Source organism: Chanodichthys erythropterus, chromosome 8, assembly GCF_024489055.1.
Source record: "Chanodichthys erythropterus isolate Z2021 chromosome 8, ASM2448905v1, whole genome shotgun sequence".
Classification (NCBI taxonomy): domain Eukaryota; kingdom Metazoa; phylum Chordata; class Actinopteri; order Cypriniformes; family Xenocyprididae; genus Chanodichthys; species Chanodichthys erythropterus.
In genome coordinates this window covers 33,209,489-33,220,355 of record NC_090228.1, presented here as the reverse complement: position 1 = coordinate 33,220,355, position 10,867 = coordinate 33,209,489, and the positions used below count along the sequence as shown (strand labels likewise).

The following is a 10,867-nucleotide window of genomic DNA, read 5'->3' as shown; positions in this document are numbered from 1 at the left end:
ACAAATGTGGTATTGCTGAGAGTTGTTAAAAAAGTGTTTTCTTTGTGTGTGGAAGGACATATTTTCATCCAAGCGCTGTGTGTATATAAACACCAATAAATACCATTGTACTGAAGTGTTATTGTGCCTGAGTCATCATTTCTTGTAGAGAACCGTTATTACCATCACACTGCTTTACAGACACACATGGTTTGCACACGTCACTCAAACACAGAAGCAGGAAACAGGAAACTCTTCAGTTCAGAGACAGAGAAACTGAAGTGTAGTTGAGCTGTTGTGTGTTTGTGTCTCTGTATTCATGCAGTAAAATGGCAGAAGCCAGATTTTCTCAGGATGAGTTCCTGTGTCCAGTGTGTCAGGATATACTGAAGGATCCAGTGACCACTTCCTGTGGACACAGTTACTGTAAGACCTGTATTACAGGCTGCTGGGATCAGGAGGATCAGAAGAGTGTCTACAGCTGCCCTCTGTGCAAACAGACCTTCAGTCCAAAACCTGCTTTAGCTAAAAACACCATGCTGGCTGAAGTGGTGGAGAAACTGAAGAAGACTAAAATTACTGCTGACTGTTACGCTGGAGCTGGAGATGTACAGTGTGACGTCTGTACTGGAAGAAAACACAAAGCCGTCAAGTCCTGTCTGGTGTGTCTGGAGTCTTACTGTCAGAATCACCTTGAACAACATGAGAGTTTGTTAAAAGGAAAGAGACACAATCTGACTGATGCCACTGGACAACTGCAGGAGATGATCTGCCAGAAACACAACAAGATCCTTGAGGTTTTCTGCCGCACTGATCAGAAGTGTATATGTCTGCTGTGTACGATGGATGAACATAAAAAACATGACACTGTATCAGCTGCAGCACAGAGGACAGAGAAACAGGTATGTACTTAAAGAGGTCCCATTATGCTCATTTACAGGTTCATAATTTTGTTATGGGGTCTACTAGAATATATTTACATCATTTAATGTTCAAAAAACTCATTTTCTTATAATTTACATTGTTGCAGTGCCCGTTTTCAACCCACTGTCTGAACTGTTTTAGTTTCGGTTTCTTTAACCCTCTGGGGTCTGAGGATTTTTGGGGCCCTGGAGAAGTTTTGACATGCCCTGACATTTGTGCTTTTTTCAGTTGTTCATAAACATATTAAAGGTGCCCTAGAATTAAAAATTTAATTTATCTTGGCATAGTTAAATAGTACATGGAATAGTACATAGTTCAGTACATGGAAATGACATACAGTGAGTCTCAAACTCCATTGTTTCCTCCTTCTTATATAAATCTCATTTGTTTAAAAGACCTCAGAAAAACAGGCGAATCTCAACATAACACCGACTGTTATGTAACAGTCGGGGTGTACGCCCCAAATATTTGCATATGCCAGCCCATGTTCCCAACATTATGAAAGGCATTAGACAAGGGCAGCCAGTAACGTCTGGAGCAGCACAGCCAAATCATCAGACGTTGTGCAGGTAAGCAAGCAAGAACAATAGCGAAAAATGGTAGATGGAGCAATAATAACTGACATGATCCATGATATCATGATATTTTTTGTGATATTTGTAAACTGTCTTTCTAAATGTTTCGTTAGCATGTTGTTAATGTACTGTTAAATGTGGTTAAAGTTACCATCGTTTCTTACTGTATTTACGTTAAGAAACCATCGCTATTTTTATTTTTAAACACTTGCAGTCTGTATAAATCATAAACACAACTTCATTCTTTATGAATCTCTCCGACATTGTAGCATTAGCCGTTAGCCACGGATCACAGCCTCAAATAAATTCAGAATCAAATGTAAACATCCAAATAAATACAATACTCACATAATCCGACGCATACATGCCGCATGCATGACGAACACTTTGTAAAGATCCATTTGAGAATTATATTAGCTGTGTAAACTTTGTTTATGCACTGTTTAAGGCAAGCGTGAGCTCCGGGGGCGGGGAGCACGAGAATTAAAGGGGCCGTGCAGCATAAATTGGCTCATATTTAATGATGCCCCAAAATAGGCAGTTAAAAAAATTAATTAAAAAAAGATGGGGTATTTTGAGCTGAAACTTCACAGACACATTCAGGGGACACCTTAGACTTATATTACATCTTGTAAAAAAACGTTTGATGGCACCTTTAATGGAAAAAGTGTAATTACACTGTATTCAGCACAAACTATGCTACCATAATATGTGAGAAACATGTATGTACATGTTTGTGTTTTTGAAGGAATAATGTTCATGCGTGGTTACTGAAAAAACAAAAAACTTAAGTCACTGAAATAAAGCCAAAAAAAAATAATGTTGTATATGTGTTCACAAGACTTCTGGGTATTGGAGGTTGTAGACTAGAGTTTTTGCTTCAAAATGATGCAATAATTATTCTGCCCGCTTGTTCATATAAAACAATAGAGAGATTTAAATTTTCTAAAACATCTTTGGTCAAGAAACACAGTATGTGTGGAGGCATGAATCATCATGAATAATGGGTCATTTACACCTGAGAAGACAAAAGAATCGCATAATGAGCTGTAATGACCTGCATAAATAATGAGGCCTTTCAGTCAGGTAGGCTGTGAAATATTATTGCAATTTAAAATAATGGTATTCTATTATATTCTTTAAAATATAATGTATTTCTGTGATGCAAAGTGTCTGAACAATTATGTTACCTCTATGGCATTTCATATAGGCTTTTAGCTTAAAAGCATGCACATTTGGAGAAATATTGATGAATTCTCATATGTTTGTCAATTTTCTATACAGAGGAGTAATATTTATTCAATATTTATTGTCATCACTATGAGCGCTGGATACTGTGTTTTCAATTCATACTTGTTAGTTTTATTTATTTTACAAAAAGCACAACATTTAGTTTTTACTTTGAGTGTACACAAATAAAGAAGATATTCCACAGATTAAAATGATGTATAACTCTTAATTGTATGTGCAACATTGACAGTATTTTGAGTCTCTTTCACACTGGTAAGAAAAAAACCATGGTGGTATCGCTGGCGATACCTCAGACCTCAGGGTGTTAAAGGGCACCTATTATGCAAAATTCCATTTTACATGGTGTTTGAACATAAATGTGTGTCAGCAGTGTGTGTACACAACCACCCTAAAATGATAAAAATCCACCCACTCCTTTTTTGAATCCCTGTAAATCATAAGCAGTGTCTCAGAACAAGCAATTTGCAGATTCTCTACAAAGTAACGTCACTTTATACAGGCCCCATCCTTACTGCTAACAGACTCTGCCATATTAGCATAGACCCCACCCTGAGTGAGTTGTACACTGTCTACCATTGTCTCAGCACCAGAGCAGCTGTAGTGACAAGAATGTCTTTCAAGAGATTGAGGTGTTTTGTTGTTGCATGTAAGAGTGAACATAACAGCCTTTATTTACTCCCGACATCAGAGCCGCTGAAGACGAAGTGGATTGGTTTTATTTTTGAAGGGAATACACCACAGATCTAATATACATATGCGATTTTTGTCCCTACTGTTTTTGTTCACAGACATAACCGACTGTTTATGTGAACTTTGTGTTTTTGACAACCTTGTGTGTATTTGACAGTTTAAGCACAATAAAACATGAAAGAGAAGTTAGTTTGATACTCATGAGATGTCTGACAGCCAGCTTTCTGTGCGTTTGCTTTAGATGTGTTCGCTCAGAAAATTATATATTAGAAGTTTAAACTGATATAAATTTCAAACGCATGCAGAAGATAAACTTTCATGCAGAAGAACCCCACTGTCCCTGAGAGCGATCGCAATGGAGATGATAATCAAAAACAAGAAGATGTCTCTTCACTCTCGGAGGCAGATGTTTCCAAACTCATCCTTTCCAATCACCCTACTACCTGTCCGCTTGACCCTATCCCCACTCATCTTCTTCAGGCCATATCCTTCTCAGTTCTACCTGCACTCACTCACATTATCAATACTTCTCTTCACACTGGTACATTTCCTACAGCATTTAAGCAGGCTAGGATTACCCCACTACCTAAGAAACCCACTCTAAATCCAGCACTTTCAGAAAACTACAGACCGGTTTCCCTTTTTCCATTCATTCCAAAAACACTTGAGAGAGTTGTGTTCAACCAACTGTCTACTTCTCTCACACAGAACAACCTCCTTGACAACAACAAGTCTGGCTTCAAGAGTGGCCACTCAACTGAGACTGCCCTGCTCTCAGTCACTGAAGCCCTGAGACTGGCACAAGCGACTTAAAAATCATCAGTACTCATCTTGCTGGATCTGTCGTCTGCTTTTGACACAGTTAACCACCAGATCCTCCTGTCAACACTCACGACAAAGGGCATCTCAGGAACCGCGCTCCAGTGGTTCGAGTCTTACCTCTCAGGTAGGTCCTTCAGGGTATCTTGGAGAGGTGAGGTGTCTAAGTCGCATCATCTTGCTACTGAGGTACCTCAGGGCTCCGTGCTTGGACCACATCTCTTCTCCATCTACATGTCATCACTAGGATCTGTCATTCAGGAACATGGTTTTTCCTATCACTGTTATGTTAATGACATACAGCTCTACCTCTCATTCCAACCAGATGATCTGACTGTTGCTGCTCGCATCACAGCCTGCCTGACAGCCATTTCTGCCTGGATGAAGGACCATTACCTTCAACTCAAGCTTGCAAAAACAGAACTGCTTGTGGTCGGTGCCAACCCAACACTTCATCATAACCTTTCCATTCAACTTGGGTCATCAACCATTACTGCTTCCAGAATAGCCAGGAACCTTAGAGTGGTGATGGATGATCATTTAAGCTTCACATATCATATCGCTACAACGACCCCGTCCTGCAGATTTGCCTTATACAACATTAGGAAGACTTGACCCTTTCTATCGGAGCATTCCACACAAATTCTTGTCCAAGCTCTTGTTCTATCCAGACTGGACTATTGTAATGCTCTCTTGGCTGGCCTTTTCAAGGCTCCAATGTATGCCAACAGAACAATCACTGGCTCTGCACCACTATTCCTAAATTCACTACTTTAGACTTATGCACCCTCCAGAAGTTTGCGTTCTGCAAGTGAACAGCCACTTGTGGTGCCATCCCAAAGGGGCACAAAATCACTCTCACTGATCTCTTCTTGGTCTGTTCCCTGCTGGTGGAATGACCTGCCTAGCTCTATCTGGGCAGCAGAGTCTTTAGCCATTTTTTTAAAAACTGCTAAAGACATATCTTTTTTTGTCAACACTTGACACAGTAATATTAACACTTTTTCTACTTCTATTCTCTCTTTCAATCTATTAAAAAAAATCCTTGCTATGAGCACTTTGCTGGATAAACTGGGACTTGACATGGCACTTGCATTCTGTTGCACTCATGTTGATTTGATTGCTTCTACTGTTCTGTATGTCGCTGTATGTAAATGAGTAAACAATTTTTGGGTGAACTATCCATATAAAACTAGGGATTGATTTAAATAATGAATGAACCTATAACTTTACCATGCAAAACCACTTCACTGATACTGGATTCATATCTATTTACTTGATTATTTATGTGATGTTTCTCCTGTCCTTGGTTTGTCCTTTAGCACCAGCTGAAGGAGACGCAGAGATTGTTCCAGCAGAGGATCCAGCAGAGAAAGAAAGATCTTCAGCAGCTGAGAGAGGCTGTGGAGTCTCATAAGGTGAGTTTGGAGAACAAGAGAAGTTTGGGAAGTCTTAGTCAGGATTCACTGAAGCCACTGTGTGATTGTGATGTGTGTCCTAACAGCGCTCTGCACAGACAGCAGTGGAGGACAGTGAGAGGATTGTCATTGAGCTCATCCCCCCCATCGAGAGAAGCCGCTCTGAGGCCACACAGTGGATCAGAGATCAGGAAAAGACTGCAGTGAGTCGAGCTGAAGGACGACTGGAGCGACTGGAGCAGGAGATCAATGATCTGAGGAGGAGAGACGCTGAGCTGGAGCAGCTTTCACACACACAGGATCACATCCATTTCCTGCAGGTAACAGAGATCTAGAAGAACAGGATCATAGTGGACTTGAGCAAGAGACTGACAGAGAAACATTCATGGAAGCCACTGACTGAAGTGTTGATCTGTGTGTTCGGTTATTATATAATCATTAGTCAGACTATTTGCCAGTAACAGGAAGTGAGGCTGTATATTATCAATGCTTCAGTTTATTTAAAACACAAAACCTGACTTTGGGATCATGTCCTAAGAGACCTTGTGAATATCAGAGCCACTAACTGCTCAAAAATTATAAATAATGGTCAATCTACTCATTGCCTTTGAACTGATTTTCCTGATCAAATCTACTCAACCCTGTCATGTGACTCTATTGATGCTCTTGGTGTTACATTTATGTTATCGGCAGATGTCTGATCATCAAGTGTTTTACTAGAAGGTTACATATAGTTTAAGTGTCAAATGCTAGAACTTGTAGCTCTAACATGATATAATGAATATGAGAAGAATGAATCTGATGCTGTGAAAGTGCTGGATTGAGGAGAGTTACTAAAGATCAACAACAGCCGCTCAAATCTGACAGTAGAGCAGGTTATTGTCTGAAGTGTGGAGGTGATGATCTTTGATTTGTTTTCTGTAGAGTTTCCAGTCTCTCTCAGCTCCTCCTGAATCTACAGACGTAAATGATGATCCCTTCAGTTCTCTCTCCTCTTTTGATGTTGTGAGAGAATCTGTCCGTCAGCTGAGAGACAAACTGGAGGATTTCTGCAAAGAGGAGCTCAAGAAGATCTCTGACAGAGGTAAAGTCCTGGAGATTCATCTGCTCTCAGAAATGATCCTCCATCATCTCATATCATGTAGAAGATCATATTAGAAATGTCTTAGGAACGGATGCAGGGATCAATTTCTCTTGACATGATAATCACACTCTTCATGTCTGTTGATTTCCACAGTCACTTTCACCAACTTTGTTCCCAGGACCAGGAATGACTTCCTACAATGTAAGTCACTAAGAAAACAAGCAGAAAAACTCACTGAGTGTGTTCATGTTTTTCCTGTAGAAGGAGAAAGAAAACATGACAGAAGAGTTTTATAGTTGATCATGTAAATGATAATTTGCACAGGATATCTGGTAAACTGTACTGAGACACTGATGATATATTGAACATGTAGAGTTCAGATACATTACAGTTTTGTTTTTGTTTTTTCAACTGCTTACACACAAAATCCTTACTTGTCACACAATTTCTGAAACACTCAAACACCAGAACCACACACCAAACCTACAAAACCACACACTGATTCTCGGCCTTTGACTTGCTAAACACACACAATTCTCTATGTAACACACAAAAATCTAACAGGAAGTATCTTGATTTCCTTTTTCAAACACAACCATTGTTACTGTCCAAAATACACATGGTTGACATATTTCTTTTCTTTAGTACTGTGTAATACTGTATTCACAACCACAAATGCTTACAGTAAAAAAATAGTTTGGTTTCAGTATTGCTTTAGTTGTTTACCGTGAATTTTTCAACATCTCTCTGCCAATTTCAGTCTGGTACAGAAATGTACGTAAGAGCTCATGAAAATAGAGCTTTAGGTTTTGAATAACTGTGTGTATATGATGTATCTAAAAATAGAATATTATGGCAAAGGTGTTTGCAACGTAAGTCAAATGTTTGCTTTTGAGATGTGTTTGTGATATTTTGAATGCAGTGCTTCATTTAGCAGGAGATGTGAGGCATTTTGCATTTTGTGTGTGCAATTCTTAGATTTGGGATTTGTGTGTAAAGTTTTGAAGAAAAAAAAAACCTGTAAAAGTTTAGATGAATTCATAATTGCTGATTCTGATGTTTTTTTATCTCCATCAGATTCCCATCAGCTCACTCTGGATCTGAACACAGTGAATAAACACCTACGTCTGTCTGAGAGGAACAGAGTGATTACTGGCACTCAAACAGAGCAGCCGTATCCTGATCATCCAGACAGATTTGATAATTGGGAGCAGGTGTTGTGTAGAGAGAGTGTGTGTGGACGCTGTTACTGGGAGATTGAGTGGAGTGTTGGTGTGCGTATATCAGTGTCATATAAGAGCATCAGCAGGAAGGGACAGGGAAAAGAGTGTTGGTTTGGATCTAATGATCAGTCCTGGAGTTTGTTCTGCTCTCACTCCAGATACTCATTCAGACACAATAACAGAGGGACTGATCTCCCAGTAAAGTCCATCATCAGTAGGAGAATAGGAGTGTATGTGGATCACAGTGCAGGAACTCTGTCCTTCTACAGCATCTCTGGAGACACAATGATCCTCATCCACACAGTCCAGACCACATTCACTCAACCGCTCTATCCTGGGTTTAGTATTTATTATAAATCATCAGTGAAATTGTGTTGATGAATCAGAACAGACTGTAGAGATTGTAGAGATTCTACCCATAATGCTTTGAGCTCATGATAAATCCGTAACACTGGCTACGTTTACATGCACCGATTTTCGTCAATCCGAATTAATTGAATCTGATTGCAGATATGTTTATATGTACTCTAAACACTGTAATCTGATTCAAATATCCATTTAAATGTGTTTTATATACATTCTGATTAAAATTTTTGCACACTCGCTCTGCGTGTGTGACGTCATATCAGTCACACTTGCGGTAACCCGGGTTGTGTCAACAGATGATGATCATGTATCGATGATAACCAGAGATATTGTCAAAAGCATCAAATCTTGGCAATATTAAGAGGATTTGGTATTTCCAATTAATGTAGGCCTGTTACATTCTTCTAGTCTATTATTATTACTATTAGGTTTGCTTCTTTTATTATCAAATTAATATTATATGTGCTGTGAGGATAATAAAAGATTAGGCTATTAGCAATCTTTGAAAATGTTTTTAAAATTTTTTTAGTTCTATTACACAATGAATTATAGGCCTATAATTAAAATTATTAAGAGTGTAGGCTATAATATTTCCTAACACTGCAGTCATCAATGAATTTAAGCGCAACTTTACTTTGAGCACCGACTTTAAGAAAACAACCTGTTTAACATGAAATTCTCATTTGTTTCTCTAGCCTATATGTACGGCCACAAGAGAAATAATGGAATAAATTAAGGCAGTTATATACTGTTATCAGCATATTATGTTGAAAATGCGTCTCTGAGAGAATATGCTCCGTTAATGCAGCGTCAATTTCTGTAGTGAATACTGACCGAGGTTGAGACTTTTTCACTGGCATAACGTCTAGGTTACTATTGTAACCCCCGTTCCCAGAAGGAGGGAACAGAGACGTAACGTCGATACTGACGTAATGGGATCTCGCCTGGGAGCCCAATCACCTCCAAGGGTACAAAACAAGCCAATGGGATTTGGCCTGTGAGATTTACATGCCGGGCCCCTCCCCCGGCATCCGGGTATAAATAGGGCCGGCATACTCACCTTCATTCATATTTTTGCTGAGGAGCCGAGATAGGTATCTGGCCACTCAGAGGTGACTCAGAGCTATGGCAGGGGAACGTAACGTCTCCGTTCTCTGCTTTTGGGAATGGGGGTTACAATAGTAACCTAGACATTCCCATTCAGTCAGTCACGTTCAACGTTACATCAATACTGACGTAACGGGGTCCCGTGGAAAGCGCCATAGCAACTGAACCACGTTACGAGTGTTAGGGAGGCAGATGCTGGCAGGCCGTAGCGTGCCCAATGCAAATGCGGCCCATACTCGCAACCCTCCAGCGCCCAGAGTAAGCCCAGGAATGTCTTCCATACCAGTGGGATGGAGAGGACAGAGCGTTACAATGGAGAGGTCGAAGCTGCTGTTCCTTACCCATGGGGAAGAGTGGTTCGGAACTCAATTCCCACGTTTTTCAGCCATGACCAAAACGCCAGGAAAGCATTCCCTGAGGAGGGGAAAGCTACGGAGACCACACCCTGCCCGAGGGGAGGTAATGTGTGGAAAACACATATGGACTGGCCTGAGGACAGTAACGCATATGGAAGATCTCTGATGTAGGTCCTACTTTCCGGGAGGAACATACTAGCAATCAGAGATAGGGCAAAACGAAGCTGCACGGGTTTACCATCAGGGAAACCGTACCGTGGAAAAACACATATGGGATTACCTGCGGGGAATCACAGCATATGGGCATCTAGCCCAGTACAAGGGCAGACCAACCGGGCATACACACGAGTACTGGACCTAGCGCCGGACGCCTCCACCACGTCTGGCCGCCGCAGGATGCAGGAGGAACTCCACAGGGTTCACCGTTACGTGGAACTGAACTGAGGAGCGGGAAAAGTGCTCGCATTCCCTCTCCCGAGGGAAATGGCACAGCAAGCGAACACCCATGGCTATCTACGAGTAGATAGCACACGTGTGGACACCGGTTCCACTTGGATATTGTAATATCTCGCGAATGTATTCGGTGTCGCCCAGCCTGCAGCTCTGCAAATGTCTGCAACAGAGGCGCCGTGCGCCAACGCCCAGGAAGAAGCAACACCCCGTTGGAGTGGAGTGAGCTCGCAACCCGAGGGGGCAAGGCTCGCCTTGCGACTGGTACGTCAAGGCGATGCCATCCACTATCCAGTGGGCCAACCTCTATTTGGAGACAGCCTTTCCCTTCTGCTGACCTCCAAAACAGACAAAGAGCTGCTCAGAGCTTCTGAAGCTCTGCGTGCGGTCCACGTAAATGCGCAGGGCACGAACGGGACACAGCAACGCGAGGGCTGGGTCTGCCTCCTCCAGGGGCAGTGCTTGCAAGTTCACCACCTGGTCCCGGAAGGGAGTGGTGGGAACTTTGGGCACATATCCAGGCCAGGGTCTCAGGATAACGTGAGAGTAGTCCGGCCCGAATTCCAGGCACAAATCGCTGACCGAAAATGCTTGCAGGTCCCCAACCCTCTTGAAGGAGGTGAGC

At 41.4% G+C, this 10,867-nt stretch overlaps 1 protein-coding gene across 2 annotated transcripts; it reads left to right on the top strand.

Annotated features, from left to right (window-relative positions):
- The first annotated feature begins 244 nt into the window (after positions 1–244).
- On the top strand, positions 245–8,375 carry LOC137024715 (tripartite motif-containing protein 16-like). Of its 2 annotated transcripts, none has more exons than XM_067392553.1 (6): positions 245–881; positions 5,561–5,656; positions 5,755–5,976; positions 6,581–6,740; positions 6,894–6,941; positions 7,818–8,375. In XM_067392553.1, the coding sequence occupies exons 1-6, from the start codon at positions 309–311 to the stop codon at positions 8,339–8,341; spliced, it is 1,623 nt and encodes a 540-aa protein (XP_067248654.1). In that variant the 5' UTR covers positions 245–308; the 3' UTR covers positions 8,342–8,375. The 2 variants fall into 2 exon arrangements, with proteins under 2 accessions (XP_067248654.1, XP_067248653.1); XM_067392552.1 differs by having other exon boundaries at positions 5,743–5,976.
- The last annotated feature ends 2,492 nt before the right edge of the window (positions 8,376–10,867 follow it).

Excerpts from the sequence above, each read along its gene's own strand:
- LOC137024715 (XM_067392552.1), top strand. The coding sequence starts at position 309 with ATGGCAGAAGCCAGATTTTCTCAGGATGAGTTCCTGTGTCCAGTGTGT. Across the intron at positions 882-5,560 it reads CACAGAGGACAGAGAAACAG|CACCAGCTGAAGGAGACGCA; the intron begins GTATGTACTTAA and ends TTTGTCCTTTAG. Across the intron at positions 6,741-6,893 it reads CAAGAAGATCTCTGACAGAG|TCACTTTCACCAACTTTGTT; the intron begins GTAAAGTCCTGG and ends TGATTTCCACAG.